This window comes from Glycine max, chromosome 18, assembly GCF_000004515.6.
Source record: "Glycine max cultivar Williams 82 chromosome 18, Glycine_max_v4.0, whole genome shotgun sequence".
Taxonomy (NCBI): Eukaryota; Viridiplantae; Streptophyta; class Magnoliopsida; order Fabales; family Fabaceae; genus Glycine; species Glycine max.
Genome location: NC_038254.2, coordinates 154,840 through 175,005, shown reverse-complemented (window position 1 = coordinate 175,005; position 20,166 = coordinate 154,840). Strand labels below are relative to the sequence as shown.

Genomic DNA, 20,166 nt, shown 5'->3' with positions numbered 1-20,166 from the left:
TAGATGGAAACAAATGCTCCATTAAAATCACAGAATAACATAACCAAGAAATGTAACGGGGAAAAACATAAAATTCCAATAATTACTACTTTACCACTTGAGTGACCACCTTAATCGAAGTGCTAGGCATAAACATAAAATCTCAACTAAGCAGAAGGCGCAACAAACAAAAATTTGATCACCAACCACCACTACGAGAAGCAAAATCACCATCATAATCCCCGCCACGATAACCGCCACCGCCACCAGGTCGAGGTGCAGATGGTTTATCATTTGCATAGGATACCCGAATGCTTCGCCCATTTAGATCCTACAGAACTATATCATGTCAATAATGATGACTATAATAAAAAAGTTCAATATAAACAGAAAAGCACTCTGACCTTCCCGTCCATTGCAGAGAGTGCCGAACTTGCAGACTCATCATTGGAGAAGTTGACAAATCCAAATCCCCTTGATCTTCCACTGTCTCTATCAGTTATAACTTTTGCTGTGAAACAGACCCAAACCAGGCAGTCATTTTTTAAAGCAGCTGTGAAATCTCACCAGTCACTTCTAATGTTTATTCCAGTTTTGTCAATAATAAACCAAGAAATTTTCCCTTGAATACACCAGCACAATTTAACAATAAGATACAAAATGCTATGCTTGCTGTGATTCTGAGTAATATTCACATGTGGAAATAACCAGACAAAAAATGGTAATTTGCACACAAATTCCAACAGCAGGATGGGGGCCAAAATTCCACTTATAGCAGAGATGGTATTGCAGGCAAATAACAAGTTACATAGCAGTTGAAATAAAATCTCAATTAATATGTGCATAAAAAATTAATCTATAAGCAAGTAAGAATAAGCAGCTATTTTAAAATTAATATTAACTGCAAACTTCAATTACTCAAGACAAAATACCTATGAAAACATTTAAAGGAGCGGGGGGAGGGGGAGTCAGACACTATGAACGGAGGGAGGTTGTGAGTAGTCCCACACTGTCACAAAAATGTGAAGCCAATTGAAACCGTGACACACATTGCAACTGCAACAGCTGTTTTCACAGAAGTTGCACCACAAAGGAGTCGCAATGGCAGAAGAAGGATTTACACAATGTCATGGCAATATTATAATGACATCAAAGGAAACCGAAGAACATATGGTAAAGTGAGGCTAACGGGGGACTGAAATTGGACAGCATATGACAACAATGAAAGCAGGCTGAACTTACCATCAACCACATCTCCAAAGCCAGAAAATGCATCCTTAAGAGACTGGTCATCAACTCCATATGAAAGGCCTAAGATAGCAAAGTCCAAAATAATAAAACCATAAGAAAATAGGCGACCAAGTATGTGGTTTATATCCACAACTATTTTTCCAACAGAAGTGAATACCTCCAATGAAAAGCTTGCTTGAAGACATGCAGCGGATGTAATTAAGCATGGACGCAACAGGGGCATGTGTGCTGCGAGCAGCACCCTGCCTCAAGACATTTCCAACCTTATTACAGAACGCCATTATGATTGTTTCCTGATACACAAAATGAAAGGATCAATAGAATAAAAACACATCATCGGGATAGCCATAACAACTGAATGACAAATTCTAAAAAGGTCACATGCTTCACTTCACAAAAAAAAAAAAAAAAACTTTCAAGACATCGTACTCGCCATTTGGAAGACATAAAAACACACAAAGTAAGGAAATCCTAAAGCAATCTCAACAAAAGCACTCAATCATCACAAAGCTCAAAGCATTATCCTTCTCACCAACCCAGTAGCATGATTAGTTGTACCTAAACCCTAAACCCACATTTCAGATAAGCAGATTTGCACCTCGAGCCAAAAACAAATGCAGAAATAAGAAAAGAACAGCAAAAACAAACAGGTAAATGCATCAAGGTCATAGGAGAAGGATGAAGAAGAGAAGAAAATTACCAAAGTGAAGAATGAAGAGAAGAGCGGCTAGGGTTTAAGCTCAAATATCACTCACACTTGCAGGCGCAGGCGTAGTAAATATCTTCCGCTTTATAGAGTGTGCGATGAAATCTTGTGCAAGTAGGTCTATATTTTTAAAATTACAACCGCTACTGTTGTATGCTGCCTATTGGTTTGCTTCAACTTTTTCTTCGTTGACTTTCAACACTTACGGCTTTATCTTCGGGACTATCTTACTTACGCTGCACACGATCAATCCGCTAATTTAACAAACCTCTTTTGGACGAGTCATCGTTCTTATCTTCTTTTATTTTCATGTCTCTCTATATTTTTATTGGTCCTTTAATTATAATTAAAAATTTAATTTGTTTTTAATTATTATAAAATATAATTTAATATTTTAATTATTTAAAAAATTAATTAGATTCTTCAATTATTAAAAAGTTTAAGAATACATCTTCTTTTTTTTTAAGAATGAAATTTATATTTTATGAGTGTATACAGGAAGTGTTAATAAATTTTCAATATCATTACCCAATAAAAACACTTACAAACCTTTTGAACCTATACGTTGAATCTTATCCCAATATAATAAAATTCAATTAAATATAAATATAGGGTGAGGTTATTTAAATTTTAAAATAAGTGATATTTATATAAGCGTTTTTTTAATAAATACATAGAATTTACTTCTTGAAAAAAAAACAAAACTGCTTATTTAAAATAAAAATAATTTGAAAAAATACATTAGGAAACCATGAAATTGCTTATTTTAAAAAAATAAACTTACGCAAACTGCTCATATAACTGGGTAACTTATTAACTTAAAAAACTTCAATTTAGTGGCATAATTAAACAAATGAAACATATTTCTTGAAATCCAATTCAAATAATCATAGTCTCACACCATACCTCAGTTTAGCAATTGAATTTATGCATATGATAGAGTAGGATTTGACTAAAAATCACCGAGGTTTAATATATTCATTTTGGCTTTTGTGCTTCCGACCGAAAATGCTTGCTAATAGTTCTCCAATGAAAAATTAGAAACATAGTGACTAAATTTTGTGCAATACGAAGCTATGCACATCGGCAATAGTAAATCCACAAAATCTCGAGTAAAAACAAACATTAAATCTCTAAAAAAAAGGAATTTTAAACCAGCTATATATCGACAATCGTTTGTATCCATAATCAATTATGATATATACCCAATTATATAAGCGTTTATATGAGTGATTATGGCTTGATTATACTAACCACTTGACATATTGGTTATTAAGTAGTTATTGTTAAGTTATTAAAAAAAACTAACCATGAACAGTCCTAAGATCGAATAACCCTCTCACTTTGAGCCTCTCCCTTCATGAAACTGTTAGCAACGCCGCTTTCACCTCTTTTTTCTTTTTATAGTTTATTGTGTTTTTTTAGCTACACCTATACTAGTTATGTAAAGTTGCAACCTTTGGTTAGAGTAAAAAGGGATTTGTAGTACTATGCTGATTTTTTTTCCCGAGCCGAATCTTCGCTCTTCCTCATGCGCCTCTTATATGGATTAGGATTGGGAAATTTTAGCTGTTAAGGTTTGAGAATCAACATTTTGATTCCTTCCTCAAGCATTTTTTTAAAATTTCTTTTTTTTCAATGTCAATTTTTCAAGTAATAATAAAAAAAATCCAACTCACCTATCATTTATCTAATCAGTTTCTGTCATATGTTGGTCAACATAACCAAACTCGATGGTCAACATCTTCATTTTAGATGGAATGATCAAAATAGCAAACTTTTGAAAAATAAAGGATCTAAAATTACCAATATCTGAAAATAGGAAACCAAAATTAAATTTTAGCCAAAATGTTAGCTAGAAGACCAAAATAGTAATTAAAACATTTTGAAGTGTGCCATTTTTGGTCCTTAACACCATCCAAAACACTTTTTGTCATGTTATTAAAGGATTATCTAAACTATTTTGAGGACCCTGAATTCCAAAATTAGAGGAATGAAAAACAAGACAAAATTAGAGCGGCTAAAACCAAACTTCAAAACATTTAGAAGAATCATAAATATATTTTAGCCAAACAATTTAATTTTCTAGATTTGTCAATCATTTTCAAATAATTATTTTTTCAAAAAATTCAAAGTTTATATTTTTTATTACTTAACCCGTAGACCAGTCTATTATGGATTTCAATAAAGACTTTGCCATTTTAATTCCTTAGACTCACTTTGGATAGCAAAACCCTTTATATATTTAGAAGTATTTATTTATTATAACCTTTAGTTATACAAAGTAAACATTAATTTTTTTGTAAAGGACATACTAAAATACTAGTCAAAAGTAGTGAAGGAAAAGTGAACAAGAGATAAAAAAAAACACAAATAAACATGTTGTAAAATATCTTTAGGATATTTAAATTAAATTGGATTTCCTATTAATGATATGAATAAATTGATGTGAAGTTATTTCAATTTAACAGTGATTTCAGATTTCAGTCCTGAATTAAATATTTGTATGGACAATTTTAGTGACCATAATCATCTTACTCATTTACCTTTGAGCTAAGATAAAATTAAAATTTAAAAGTTTAAATGAATTAAAATTCATAATCATATATGCCTATTTTTAATTCTATTGCCCATCCGAACCGTGGGCAAAATAATGAGGTTAGTTTTGTGAAAAGATAAAAGGAGAAAGAAATCATTGAATTGATGGCATTAAAGTGCAAGTGTGTAGAAGCCTTATGAATAACGGTAGAATTAGAATTTAAATTGGTATATTATTATTAAGGGCGTATTTTTGTAGGTGTATTTGTTTGAAATAATAATAATCCTGAAAAAAGGGAATAGATAGACGCAGAACGCAAAGAAAGGAGCATTATAACAAAAACACATCAGAAGAAGAAGAAGAAGCAGCAGCAGTAGTAAGGGGAAGGGAGAATAGAAAACCCAGAATCTCGACAAGACGATTCTTTTCTTTTGTCCCCGAAGAGAAAGAGAGATCTTATCTCCTCTTCCTACAATGCCCATTCCAATAACTCTCTCTTTCAATCTCACCCCTGCCCCTTTTCATCGATTCCTATTCTTATTATTTATTATTCTTGCTTAGGTACCCCAAAAAGTTTTTATTCGCTCGATTGGAATTAGGGTTTTCTTTCTCTCTCTGGCTATTCCCGTTTCCCGCTATCTACTCAGCTTCTTTCTTTTACTTGATTTTCTAGGGTTTCCTTGGATCGTACCCTCTCGGGGGATTGCATGAAATGAGCATGAGCTCTGATCTCTTCATACCTTCCAATTTTGTGCTTCAGCATTTCTACTTGGAGATTTCTCATTCTTAAGTTTCACATGAGCATGGAAGAGGATTGTCTATATTAATTCATTCTTTACTCAGTCGCAGGCTGGCTCTTCCTTTTTCACTCAAAGGCAAAACTGTTCACTTCTTGTTACCGAGGATCTGATTGCAGCTCTGCCCCAACACCTAAGCATATACTTATTGGGTTTTAGCTCAACCATTTACCACTGTACTAGGAATCCTGTTTGTCAGCTTCAGTGTTCCATGTTCATTTCATTCCTTCATTTCTGATGATATTAGTTTCCGCCGATTGCATATTTGGTCAAGGCAAGTAAAGTAATCCTTGGTGCTCCCCATAATTTGTGTTTATAGTCAATAAGAAGCTTATGGAGGAATATTGAAGCTGGAAATGAATGCGGTGACATGGTGCATGGACAAGAGCATAGTTGCTGGTTGGTTCCCTTTCTGGAACAGTGCTACTGGAAACTAATTAAAAAATTCTCAATTTTACAAGGAAGATACACCGGACATATCTGGACTTTGTGCAATGTCGCGCTGCTTTCCTTTTCCACCACCAGGATATGAAAAGAAGGCTACAGCACAGGACGTGGATGTACTGACAAAGGTTAACGTACTTTCCTTATATTCACAATATGCATTTTGTTTCATTATCAAGATTTGGGATGCAAAAATGAATTTTCTTGTCAGCTGTATAGGTGTTAAATGTGCATTGATAATATAAGATGCTTCTTTGTGAATGGACCATCAAATTGTTTGTTAAACCATTAAGAGTAATATCTTTTACCAAATCCTTATCATTCTACTGCCTTTGTGGAAGTTTATTCTCTCAACTGAATTTGATTTGTACTTTCATGCCAGGAGTACTGATTTATCATTTATTTTAAATCATCTATAATATTTATTACTCCCGGGCAAAAGCAAAAATATTAGTGAAACCCACTTTGTCTGTCATACATTGTAAAATAATGCTTTTGTTTTGGATTTTTTGTTTTTGCTGATTTTGTGGTGCTGTATGTGTTTGATGTGGAGTAGGGGAAGGGGTCAAAACATAATCTGTTATTAGAATTGAATAAACAACTTGTCATTGTCATCAACTTATTAGTCCTTCAGATGGGAAAAGTAATAGATGACAAATTGTGGGAAAGTTGGACGTATGTTATTGAGCTGAGATAGTGTGGAGAATTAAAGCATGTCTATTATTGGATGGTTTTGGTGTACTGTTACTTTTTGTATGATAAATATGTGGAATGTTGGAGAAAACATGATTTTGATGTAAAACAATGACTTTTGGGCTTGATGCCTTTTCATTTAGAACAACCACGAGGTAAGATGTTATATCTGTAGATATTGCAAGCACTTTAGAGATACTTTTTGTCTCCTGCTTTGAATTTTTTTCTTGTGCTTAATAATGATTTTTATTTTTGTCTTTGTTTTTGTTTTTTGTATCTCTTCTTTGGTTATAAAGGGCTAAATTAATGATTAGTTGCTGTGTATTTTGCATGTAGAACAGTGAGCATTTAATGGTCTTGTTCTTTTCTTAGCTGGATCTTCTAGGACCATGTTGTTATGGTTCTTCTATGGATATTATTCTCTTTTGTATTTCTTTTCAGGGTGGAATGGAGATGTGAAGTCATTTTGCTTGTTTCCTCATTTGATTATTAGTCTTAATATCTATTTTCTCCATACAACTTGCAGGAAAAGCACAGAGAAAAAAAGCATAAAAAAGAGAAGAGGGACAAAGAGAAGAAGGAAAGTAAGGAAAAGAGAGACAAAGAAGGAAGGGATGGAAAGCATAAGGAAAAGAGGGACAAAAAAGAAAAACACAGAGAAAAAAAGAAAGATAAGGACAAGGACAGAGATAAAGATAAGAGCAAAACCAGTGCTGCAATTGAGAAAGACTTTCCAGGACAAGCTCAGGGTCCCAATGCAGGTAAATTACATCAAAAGGAAATCAAACCAAATGATAAGAAGGCTATTTTACTTGAGGATAAACTCACCAAACAGTTTGCCAGTAACAATGGAGAGAAGGTTAGAGAGAATAATCATTTGGCTGAGGAAAACAAGGATTCTAAATTCCTCCTGGAGTTGGACAAGAGGATTAGGGATAATGATGGAGGAGCTGAGAATCAATTGGCTCAAAAGTTTACAACTGCAGGACACAGAAAGAATGATGGGGCTGTTAGATTGGTTACTAAGGGTAGTGACACCTGGCCTGATGGTAAGGAAAGGCTTCAGGATAAGGGCATTGATACTAGAAAGGTTGATAGGAGAGGAATCTGGGGTGAGTCCCGACCAGTTGGAAATGCAACAGTTCAGAATAATGCTGGAAAATTTCATCCCAGGGTTGATGAAATGCCCAAATCTTTGGAAAATAATATTTACAAACCTTTGGAAGCAACAGTTGAAGGAAAAGAGAGGAGGGTTAAGGGGAAAAAAGATGATAAACATGGAGATAAAAAGAAAAATAAAGAGAAGGGGAAAAAAGGACATGGGAAGGACAAAGACAGGAGTAAAGAGAAGAAAAAGGAGGAGAAAGCAAAGGAGAATGTTGAACATGAAAACAGAGAGCAGCAGAATAAATTAAAAGAAAGCAGCAAAGCTGGTACAATAGGTTCAAATTCTTTCACACAGGTTTCCAGGCACAGCTGTGAGAAATCTGCTGTTGGGGAAAATCTCAAGAAACGGAAGGACATTGAATCAAATGGAATTATGCATGGTGAGTGTCATACATGATGAATCATCATTTTCTTATTGTTGTTCAATGGTCCCATCTGGTTGTAATTAGATAAACTAGAATGTCTCTTGTTAGATTTAAAATATTATTTCATTGACCTAATAGCTGATATCTACACTTCTCCATCCTATGAGATTTTGTTAGATTTCTGATGTTGCTACATAATTATTTTCATATTTTAATGGTTAATATATTTTTTCTATTATAATGTATTTTGTTGTTGGTTGACACTCATTTCTGAATTTTCTGACAGCAAATGACAGTTGGCCCAGTAAGTTGCCAAAGCCCTCTCCATCTCTCTCTCATCTCACTGAAAATGGGAGGATATTGGAACCCTGCCAAATTTCCCTTCAGAATACATCTGATAGGCTAGCAGCAGCCTCTAATATCAAGGTTGATAACAAAGAACGCAAGATAAATGGCATCATCGAAGCTCTACCATCCACAGTTTCCTCAAAAACTCCCACTCCCATTGCTACCATGCCAGCTCCAGTCAGTGAAGCATCTGCAAAACCACCTCATCCAGATAGCAAATACATAAGTCAGGTATATTCCGTGCCCAAAGTAGATGAGTGGTCTGATTTTGATGACCAAGAGTGGTTGTTTGGCAGCAGCCATTGGCAAGGAAGAACACCTGCAGTGAAATCTTCAGAGGTTGAGGATACACTACAGGTATGGGCAGAAGCTGTGCATATAAAGCCAGCAGATATTTTTGCTCTGCCATTTGTCATTCCATACTGACTGATTGTTTAGGTGGCACATGATACTTCAAAAATACCTGATCTGCTCAAGGAACCCTCTATTTGAGAGGAACTACAGCATCTGGAGCCATGAATTGATTCTTATTTTCTGATGCATTCTTTTGTTAGTTGCACACTAGCAACAAATAATGTTTGTCTTGATTTTGAGTTGGTTGGAGGGAAGCATCTGTCATAAGTGTTTACATGTTTGGTGTATTGGCGGAGGCTTGATTGGGGCAGTAGTTCTCACTTCACGCGACGACATAGTAATTCGTTTACAGATTAGACTTCATAAAGAAAGGCAGCCGCAGGTTGTGGGGAAGAGACGTGCAAGCTCGTGCAACTTTTTTTTTTTTTTAAATAATTTTTGCCTAGATCTTTTCCTGGGCAGCTAGCTAGTTCTTTCTAGTTGAGAATGAGAATGTAAGAGAACTAGACCACAATTTTGTTTTGTAACATAGAAATCCTATTTACTAGAATATGTATGATAGAGAGGGGGGAAAGGGTCTTGGTAGTCGGATTCATTTATTCGGTTTCCTGTAAATTTTCTTGGTTATTTCATCATTTTGCAAGTCCTTGCTTTCAATGGGCAGTGTTGAGTTAAAAACTATTACAAGGGTTATCATACAACCAAAGATATGATTGACTTGTTTCTCAACTAGCTAACAGAGTTTACTTTCATATCTGTACAGATGAATATCCTAATTATTTAGTCAATATCAATTCAAATATTTATTTATTCATTTGGATACAAAATACATGTTTAGGGTTGATTAGTAAATTTAATTAAATGGGGGAGGATGTTGAATATTACTATATCAATTCGATTGACACGAACTTAATTTCTTTAAATTATTTCTGACGCTTATGGGATTCAAGTTAATAGCTATCCGATCTACACACCATTTCAATAATTTTTTCATTAAAAGAAACAAAAATGGAAAGTAATTAACCTGTTCTAGAAGCCCAGCAACAAATAAAGCAATTTGTGATATTGTATATACAGTGATATACCCTGTAGCAAAGATTTATGATATTCATTGTCAGTGTCAACTTCCCACCAATCTTTGAAACAAAATTTGACTTGATAGCTTAAGTCTATTATAACATCAATTACATTCATACTTGAACAAGAGATAGTCACACGCGAAATTGTAATTTGAATATTTTAATTTTGAAAACCCTAATGTACTCATGTTGATATTATTTTTTTTAAAAAAATTAGTAGCAGGCTGATGAGTTAGTGGACTGAAGACTCTATCCTGCTTGTCAAATTTATGGTGAGCTGGTAGGCTAGTTTGTCATGCCTAACTCACATTGCTACTCTTATCACAAATCATTGAACTCATGATTCAAAACCCTAAGCACCAAAATTCAAACCTCCCCAACTTTGAACACTTCTAAACCCTAATATCCTAACTCACTTGTAAAACAAACATTAAACTCTCTTCATTTTAATCTTGCTTCCACGAACTCTTTTACTCTTGGTATAACGCTGTGCAAAAATTGTGAACATGAGGTGATGATGGTGACAAGAAAGCCAGACAATAATGACAAGTTTCAGTGTTGCAAGTTTTAAGTGTTTGTAAATTTGTGTATTTTAGGTTGTTGATTTTACTTACTACATCTTTATTTTTTTCTTCTTCAAGGTTTCAAATTATTTTCTGGCAGTTTTGCACGGTCAAAAAATTTGTAGTTCCATAAAATTGTTAGAAAATATTTTAAACCAATAACATTTTATAATGTGATTGTTAGTTAAATTAGTAGTCCAAATAATAAGTCATGTGACTATCACATCATTCTTAATATAATGATATTTGATGGTAAGGACTAAAAATAATAATGAACATAGTTGAGAGATAAAGATTGGTCTAAAAATCAAGAGACCAAAAGTAAATTTTGTGAAAAGATGATCAACTAAAAATGAATTTTGTAAAAAATAAAAGATTAAAAACATAATTTTAAAAAATTAAATATTGTGTCAAATTTGAGATCATTTATGATAGTATCACTCATCACTTTATTTTTTGAAAGTAAAATACTTATAGCATTTTGATCAACATAGAAACAAGAATACAATTGGGTATATGGTTAAAAATTTAGTGACTAACATAAAACCTATAAACCGTAACTAGAGAGTAGACATCTTGATTTATATGTCTCTTACTAAATTCCCCTTAAAGTTTGGATAATTTTTTAAAATTAAGTTACAACTTTCAACGATAAAATGGAATTTTGGTCCCTTAACAATTATATTTCACAACAAACACAAAATTTTATAGGAGAAATAGTTCAGGATTTGGAACTTGATTGCCACTACTAATAACGATCCTTAAAAATATATTAAACATAAAACGTTATTGAAATTCTAAAGCATACCAAAATAATCCAGCTAGTAAAATTGTTTGGCATCAAAACGAGTGATCCATGTGTGACGTGAGTTTCTGTGGTGTCTATGGTGCATAAGAGACAAAACGAGAAAGCAAATAGGATGAGCCGGGCGTGTTCCACCATATCCTCCCTTTCCATTTGGATAATCTACCAAAATATTCCACAGATATTTTTTAAATAAACCTTAAGCTCAATCAAATTTCAAACAACAAATTAACAATAAGAACACGCAAACGCAAAGGAGCTAAGGTCAGTGCCTTCCATTTTTACACATTGTATTAATTTGGATTGGATGCTTGTTATTCTGAAACTCAAAATTGATATCGGATTTTGATACAATGACATTTTGTTTTGAAAATCATGGTTCTCGTTACTCCAATTTGTAAAATAACAAATTCATGTGTTGATTTTATGCAGAGGAAGAGGATGATTGCGGGTTATGTTTGATTGATGTGTTCAGTGATCATCAATATGAGAATGTTGCCTGTTTGCTCAGCCACCCCACGTTATTCCACATCTTCCCAGGTCAATTTCTTCAGTCTTCTATCGATGTTCTGTGCTTCTGCTTTGTTCATCAATCATCATACCCATCAATGAAAAATCTCTGAGATGGAAATACTTTAGTTTTATTTATCTATCACTGTTTGTTAGTTTTTGTTTTCTTGAGGCAATTTGATCTTGTTCCTGCAGATTCCCTTGTTTGGGGGATTGCACCCCATTCGAAAGGATCTTGAGAGCAGATGTGTGGCTGAAGAAGGTGTGCATTTGGCTTCACAATATGGAACTCATTCACTGAGAAATTCATTTGCAGTGCAAGCTACAAAGACAGTATTGGGTAGTTTTTCTTCTACAAGTGAACCGGGATACCTTACAAGCACGTGGGATTATTTACCAGTGACAACAGATGGGCATCATTCTCTGAGTGATGGGGAAGTCAGACACATGGAATATTATCATCTATCTACTGTGCCTGATGAATTTGCAGATTTTGCAGAACAGGTAACTGAAGGATCTAACACATTAGTGACACCAGCACAACCAGAAACACTATCGACTGCTGATATAATGCCAGAGAACTTTGCACCAAGTCCTAGTTCAATTAATGTGGACAATGAATCATTAGTCAGTACAAAAGCAAGTGTTGGAGACCTTGTTGCCGGAATCAATGAATCATTCAGTGCCTCAATCAATAAGGGAGAAAATGCTTTACGAAGCTCACTGGATACAGCTACTTCTTTTGTAGATTCTATTGTTAAAACTGCTACTAAATCTGTAGATAATGCTTTTAGTAAGGCATTTTCTTCTGTTGATCAAACAGGGGAATTAACAAATAAGAAGTTAACCAGCTTTTCAAGTGAGCTGACTGGAGTCACAAATAAAGCACCTGCTGTGGCTATTGATGTGTTGCGCCGCACAATTATAGTTGTAGAGAGTTCTCTAACAAGTGGGGCTTCATATGTTGTCTACCTATATGGCTCAGCAAAGGAGCTCCTTCCAGCAGGAATTAGGGATACAGTCAATGTATATGAAGATAAAGCAACAGAAATCTTGAGGCCAGTTGGGTCTGCAACTCAAAGGGTAACATTTTACAGAAACATAGACGTTTCAATAAGATACTTTACTCTCAACTTTACCTGATTCTAAGTCTTAACTTCCCTTGAAATCTCATATTGGTTAATGTTTGTTTGAACTTGACTTGAATTATCAAATAAGTTGAGTCAAATCATTTTCTTCATGGGTGATTTTTCATCAGCTTTGCTTAAGAAGTTCTTTGCTCTTATTGGTGGTTGAAATATTCTGAATCCATGCTCTCAATTTGCTGTTTTATTTCACAAACATTTTAAATTTGTTAGCTGTTTCTAGTCTATTTACGTATTGTGACAATTTATGCTCCATCGGCAGTTATACATGGCTGTCTATTCATTGGAGAAGAGTCTTGGCTTGGATCCAAATGACCCAATCATTCCATTTGTTGTTCTTTTAGGCTCTTCAGCCACATTATGGTATGTGAATTTCTCCTTCCTCAAAAGTAAAATTTTGTTATTTGTCTATTAAAGAATAAAATTTGCAATCACAAATGCTCTCTGTAATAGATTGCATAGATATGCAGGGCCTTTTATTGGTTGTGGACATATGGAGGTTACTCAGGAGATTTGTCCCCTAAATCAGCTTTTGAGCTTTTGGCCGAGGATGCAAATGCTGCACTTATTGATGTCCGTTCTGAGGCAAGTTATGATTAATTTTTCTGGATTTTATTCATAGCAGGAAAAACATTTGTATAATTTATGAAGGTAAAGTCTGACTATCCCTGTGTTTTGATACCCATTCTATTTTTGTTCAACACTTCTTCCAAACTCGAACTATGGTCTCCTCATGTTTTGGAAGTTTTCCTATCTTTTTACATTTGTTTGGCTAACTATTTTGATATCAAAATTGACCAATGGAATTACTGCTCTTTTTTGGCAGGAAATGCGAGAAAAATATGGCATTCCTGATCTCCGACGGGCTGCTAGGTTTCGTTATGCAAGTATAACTCCTCTTGAGGTTGGTTTAAAGCACACTAATGTTTAGAAGATGTGACTGGGATAATTGTGGTACACCTTAAGTTTGTTAAATGGATCAAATCCTGATTCTTGGTTGCTTGTTAGATGGATTAACAATTAATTTATAATCTGTCTACTGCTAATATAACATATTATGCAATTCTCAGGTTGATGGCTCCATACGCAAGTTGTTGAAGAGTGGTAGAGAACTTGATGATTCCTTGATTGCTGCTATTATTCGAAATTTGAAGATGGTTAAGGTGTTTATCTTTGTATCTTGGAATAGGGTCTATTGTTCTGAATAAAATTACGTGAAAGTTCCTGGAATAACCCCAGAAACTTTTCCTCTTTTGAGATTTTCTTCTACATGACATTCTTTGCAAAGCAGTATTTTATACATGCCCTTCAATTTCTCTCTCTATTTTAATATTATGGTGTGAAAGTATTGAACCTTAAAAGGGATATCAATAACTACTTGCTAAAGTTATATGGTATTTATAAAATAAGCGTTGTCTTTTGGCAGTTTCATCATTTTAATTTTTTCTAGGACATTAAATGGGGCTTTTAAAGTGCTTGTGCCTAGATATGTTGCATCTTTCACAATAGGTAAAAGTTCACGGTAAGAGATAGTCACATATTCAATGCGTTGAGTTTGTGTGCCAATAGCCAAATACTTTTTAAATGTGATTAGGAATTGGCATGAGAAATGATGTCTCAAAATCTTATTTTCTTTGGCCAATAGGACAGTTCCAGGGTTATAGTGTTGGATGCTGATGGTACTCGTTCTAAAGGCATTGCAAGATCCTTGAGGAAAATTGGGCTCAAGGCAAGTCTTTCAATACCTGCTGAGATATTTTCTGCAAAACTACTGATATATTACATAAAATTCTTGGCTCAGTTTAGCTTTGTACAACGAAATTTGGGATCTAGGTAACACAGAACAGTTTATGCCGCTTCCATATCTGATATAGAATCCTCGAAATTAACTTTTGTATTTAAAGGTTGGGGTTGAAGAGCTCTGTCTTGTAGGGACGGATCTAGAAACCTATTAAGGGGGGTTGAATTTCTTTTTCCTTCCTTTATAATTGTTTAAATGTCTAATTTCTAATAATTTACTATTTTTACATATAAAATTAAAACATTTTTATTTTAAATGATAATAACCTTAACCATTATCATAATAACAACAAACATACAACTAGTTTTACACAATTTGACACTAGTTATCACTTTAACTATTGCAATAATAACAACAAATACAACTAGTTTTACATTAACTAACCTTAATCGTTATTACAATAAGAATATGCACAATTAATTTTATACAGTTTTACATTAACTAACCTTAACCATTATTATTATAATAACATGCACAATTAATTTTACATAATTTTATACTAACTAATTTAAAAATATATATGTATATATACGAAAAATCCCGAGCCCCCTCTAGACCTGTCCTTGCTGCCATGGAGGAAAAGTAAGATAATTGAGAAAATTTCTGGCAAATGTACTCCTACTATTCCACATAACTCTACTCTCTGTTAGTTTCTGCTTGATTTCAACCTTAGCGGTGTCTTTATCATCAATATCAAATATAACTGGATAGTTCTGAATGAAAATGGATTGAACTCATACTGTGAGGTTATAATATGATGATTTATGAGCTAGTTCATGATACTCCAGCAAAGGACATGAGTCTTTGATTGCTTGAAACTGTAAATGAGAAAAATAAAAAATAAAAGAATTTGATTGAATTCCAGATGCCCTAACTTGTATATGTTCAAACTAACACTTAGTCCTTCCTAGTCAACACAAATGCCGATTGTCAGATATGTCATAGACATAAAGACAGCTTCTTTTAATTCAAGTGTCTGTGCCTTAGTGGTGGTTTGTATTGCCCAGGTTGACTAACAGATACATTCTGCACAATCCACTTAATCACCAACTTTGAAATCAAATCCATATAATGGAGTATCAGAAAATTAACAACCTGTGTATGATATTACAGAATCCATACTTGGTTCAAGGTGGCTTTCAGTCTTGGATGCAACAAGGTCTCCGCATCAAGGAACTCAAACCTGAGACAGCACTTTCCATACTCAATGAGGTATTCGTCGAACTACTGTTGTTTATCTGTATTTTTACCAATTTTGTTAGCTTGAGTATCCAAAAATAATGGGATGAAAACTCTAGGTTAGGTAATGGTGCTGCTACTTAGGTGCTTCAGCCATGACTTTAAGCTCCTTGTTGTAAATTAATCATTTGGCTAAAAGCCTAAAATCCCCAAATTGATTTCTACAGTAAGCCATTGGCTTGCTTCCTTTGTCTTCCAGTTTCGTTGTCTGTCTTTTGAAAATTAACACAAAAGTTGCAACCATGTATGATTCTGCATTTCATTTTAGTAAACTTTAAAGTAGCCCCATTGCATTTATTTAGGACTTTATTAAGAATGCAGTTGCTTTATAAATCTTCTTTTAGGACAGATGTGAAACTATAATTTTCTAATCCAGTAGATGCTTATCTCTGACATTGTATTGAATAATTAAGATTTATGCCAGCCTTCTTTCTATTTATTCTTGTAAGGCTTCCTCTGTGTGTGTGTCAGTTACAAACCCGAAAACAGAACCTGAAATTTAAGAGAGGTTAGAAAACTGAGAAGAGAGAAAGTTAAAGAATGCATCTGTGATGATGGATCGAATGACAAGCAGAGAAAAAAGAGAATACTCCTTCCAAGGTTTTTCCCTTTACAACCGAGCTAGTGCGGGTTTCTCCAATATTAAAATTCCAGGAGTCCCCTTTTACCCCCTCCTACTATTCAAGCCAGCTACCTAACCAATTCTTTCACTACTCTTTATTACCTAACTAATTCTGTAACTACTCTAACTGCTTTTTGTTGGTTTCTTTCTTTATTGTGTCCTGGGTCCCATCTGTTTCTGTGTTTATGCTTTTATTTTGAAGACATATAAAAGGTTAAAAGAGAAACTTTAACTTGATTATATATGTTGGGTTTTCATTGATGCACATGCATTTCGGTACATATACAGGAAGCTGAAGCAATTCTGGAGGATGTTAGTCCTTCTCCTGGGCAACTTTTAGGTTATGGTACAGTAAGTGTCAAGTTACTTGAATGGCATCTTCATGATTTTCCAACTGTTATTTGTCAATTTGGTTGGATTTCTCTATGTTAGCTATTAAGTCAATTTAATAAGGTTCGTGTGTTTATAACATGATATGTATAACACCACTATAGGGTAGAAAACAATATTCAGTGGAGCAATTTGGGTTGAGTAGGGGGGGGGGGGGGGGAGAATTTGATAATGGGTTTCTAGTTATTTGATTTATTCCATTGTTCTAACATTTTCAGTAATTTACTTATTGCTTCTTGAATATGTATGTAACTAAATATTCCCGTGTAATAGACAATATAATCTTAAATAAATATTTTGTCTACTTCCTTGATATCATGAAGGAATCTTTTCTTTCATATTTTTATGTGATTTGGAAATAGTTACATGATTGCTTTCAATTTTATTATCTGCTAATAATGCAACTACTTTTGACTCAGGTACTTATTGCAGGGCTTTATGCATTACTAGGTGCGTGCGTGTTCTTTGATAACCTTTCATAAACTATCAATTTGTTAAGACCTAAGAATTTGAAACTTAAATTTTTGGGTTACATCCAAATTCTATGGCGGTAGCCAGCGGTTGTAGAATTTTATTTTCATTTTGATAGGTGCCTCTGCGTGTATATGCCTACAAACATAGATTTTTTGTGAAGCTGATTAGTGACTGGTCTACTTTTTCTCACACTATATTAAGGGGTTATATCGTATATGCAAATTCATTTTGGTTCAGTGGCTTAAACTGAAGCTCTAAATCCATCAAACATCATGCATGAGTGACTCAATGTCTATGATTTCTTTTTAATGAAAACCTAAAGACTTCCATCACTTTATTGTTCATCATCCTCAAGTGGGATGAGGCTTTTTTATTTTTCCTGATCTGACAAAGCACAATCAATTTGTCTCAGAATGGGAGAAGACATTACAGTTGATTGGTGCTTTTGGCCTCGGTTTGGTATGTTTATTTTCCTTTCAGCAAGTGCTTTTCAATCAAATTGTTTCTTTGAAAAGTTTCAGTGAGAGTTTAGTTTATATATCCACTTATGTTGGAAATCACATGGCCGGCTCATAATATTTGTGTGCTGGGAAATTCTCATGTTCTGTCATGTTTTATGATCTCTTGGTCAATAACATCAGAGATTTTTCATTTCCTTACCAATGGTTCACTGTATACCAGACCATCTATTTGCGGGTTTCTTCATATGAAAAGTCAGAAGATCTAAAACAAGATGTGAGGTAAGTATACTTCATGATGGATATTTTGGTCATATAATCATGAAGGTAGACAGCCTTTTAGTAATTTAAATATTATCTTATGACCATGTCATATATTTTCAGTTTTGCGCAAGTTATCTTAACATTCATGGAAGGTCTGTCACAATCGTCTTTTTCATGTTAACTATTGCACAGACACAAAAGCCATGATTTTAGACATGTGAAAGGATCAGAAAATGTGTTCATATGCCCCCCTAGACAGTATACATGAACATAGAGCATGAGACACATATATATTTAAACACTATTCATTTTGGAATTCGTGTAGCTAAACCAACTCTTTAGGCATGACTGTTTCTTTTATTTTTGTTGAGAATGACAAATATCTTTGCTTGCTAATACCTAGAAAATTTTTATTGGAACATAGTATACATGGAAGAAATTTTTATTGTGTCCTGATAAATAAGATATTAAACGTGACTTGTGCATAAATATGAATAATACACTTTGAAACTTGTAACTAGGATAGAGTTACAATCTGGCTGGTGTTTGTTCCAAATACCTTTAAACTGCTATATACCAGTGCCCAACTCAAGCATGTTAAAAAATTAGGGGAGAAGAGATCAGTCTGATATTATTACATCTATAATATAATTCTCTCCCAGAAGAATGGAAAACAAATTTTTTTAATAAATAATCAATCTTCTGTCTAGAAAGATGTGGTTTAGATTAGGAAATAGCAGCTAACAAAAAATACCAGCTAACAATAATGTCAACTAATTTTACTCTGTCATCTATTACAAAATTTGACCTGATTGTCTTATTTTGTCCTTCAAAGGTTGTTGCTTTCTCCTGTTAGACTTGGAGCTCAAGCATTTTCATGGGCTGCTGGAAAATTAGAATCAAATGGCTTAGGATTACCTACATCACCATCATCATCAGATGTTCAGAACCGGGTGTTGCAGGCTGCTGCCAAACATGAATCCCAACCATCCGATAGTGAAGGTAACCAAGATCCAGTACCTGAACCGACAGTTCCTCTCAATCAGAATGTATGAGTCATTCCAGATTGTCATGTGCTAACATGAAAATTAGAAGAGAGATTAATATGGTCACAGCAAATTTAACTTCCATGATTGAAAGTTTGGAAGTTGACATTATCCAAACACTGCTGCCACGGACTCTGCCCTGCCTGTAGGCGTTTTGAATATATAGAAAAAGAAGAAGAAATATTTCATGAGGATGATTATGTTTGATTTTGTTGCATGCATGCCACGCCAAAAGTGCTCGGTACAATTTCCACTGTCAAAATAATAAGAATGTATTTGCGTGATGCAATTTGTACCAAAAATTTGTGGTGGTTCAACTTATAGTATTGCAAACTAATCCTTCAATAAACTCATTGATGGTTTGGTCTTCTATGATATAGTATGATCCGTTTGCCACCGGAGCACCGCAGTGGAAAATAAGGGACAAATAACAAATTTTGTTTATGGAAAACGAGCTTTTGTAGATACTTTTGAAAGACAACTAATTGCAATTGAATTTAATAGATATAAAATGTATGTGTGAAGATGGGGGAAAATATATACTTTAATTACGAGTTTGGCAATATGTTACTGTAGTTGATAGAAGAGAAGCAAACTTTACTTTTTCTTTTAGTTGCCTAATTGTCAACTATTTATTATATACTTCCTCCGTTTTCTTTTATAAGAAAAAAACTCATTTTTTTAAATATAAGTAAATATTTAACTATTTTTGTTTTATTTAATAAAATTATGTTCAAAATATTTTTCATTTAATAGAAGATTTGTGTTTAATATCAAGTTTAAATCAAAGATAATTAAGAAAAAATAGAACAGTCGTTATTGAGACGATGAAAGGGACAGTCAGAAAAGGAATGAAATTGAACTCGTCAGCTAAACTTTTAATTTTGTTAGTATCCCTTCTTTTATTTTTTCTGGTATTTTATGTGAAATGAAATAAGTCTTTTTCAGAAGAAAAAAACCTTTTAGTTGTCATGTGGTTTAATCCCCATTTGGCGTCTAATGTATTCCAAAAAATATGTATTTCTATTGAAATCCGAACCACTATGCTGCAGATAAAAATGAAATTCACAGACATGGCCAGTTGCCAACTTGACCACACATGGTTGTTAGAACTATTAATTTTATTT

General features: G+C 33.8%; 3 protein-coding genes across 4 annotated transcripts; 2 read left to right on the top strand and 1 right to left on the bottom strand.

Annotated features, from left to right (window-relative positions):
* On the bottom strand, nt 1-2,084 carry LOC100499841 (uncharacterized). Of its 2 annotated transcripts, NM_001399547.1 has the most exons (5): nt 1,931-1,997; nt 1,388-1,523; nt 1,222-1,290; nt 384-490; nt 18-310 (listed from the first exon to the last, which is right to left on the bottom strand). In NM_001399547.1, exons 2-5 carry the CDS (start codon nt 1,509-1,511, stop codon nt 179-181), a joined length of 432 nt encoding a protein of 143 aa, NP_001386476.1. In that variant the 5' UTR covers nt 1,512-1,523; nt 1,931-1,997; the 3' UTR covers nt 18-178. The 2 variants fall into 2 exon arrangements, with proteins under 2 accessions (XP_040867522.1, NP_001386476.1); XM_041011588.1 differs by having other exon boundaries at nt 1-310; nt 1,222-1,523; nt 1,931-2,084.
* Nucleotides 2,085-4,774: 2,690 nt separating this feature from the next.
* On the top strand, nt 4,775-9,431 carry LOC100787189 (myb-like protein X). Its single transcript, XM_006601820.4, has 4 exons — nt 4,775-5,036; nt 5,149-5,844; nt 6,936-7,956; nt 8,228-9,431. The coding sequence occupies exons 2-4, from the start codon at nt 5,767-5,769 to the stop codon at nt 8,713-8,715; spliced, it is 1,587 nt and encodes a 528-aa protein (XP_006601883.1). The 5' UTR covers nt 4,775-5,036; nt 5,149-5,766; the 3' UTR covers nt 8,716-9,431.
* A 1,722-nt stretch (nt 9,432-11,153) lies between these two features.
* On the top strand, nt 11,154-19,409 carry LOC100786123 (uncharacterized). The gene is made up of 14 exons (XM_003552723.5): nt 11,154-11,354; nt 11,523-11,630; nt 11,796-12,683; nt 13,008-13,108; nt 13,216-13,330; nt 13,572-13,649; nt 13,816-13,908; nt 14,391-14,474; nt 15,660-15,758; nt 16,696-16,758; nt 17,217-17,247; nt 17,684-17,730; nt 17,953-18,011; nt 18,829-19,409. The coding sequence occupies exons 2-14, from the start codon at nt 11,556-11,558 to the stop codon at nt 19,046-19,048; spliced, it is 1,953 nt and encodes a 650-aa protein (XP_003552771.1). The 5' UTR covers nt 11,154-11,354; nt 11,523-11,555; the 3' UTR covers nt 19,049-19,409.
* The last annotated feature ends 757 nt before the right edge of the window (nt 19,410-20,166 follow it).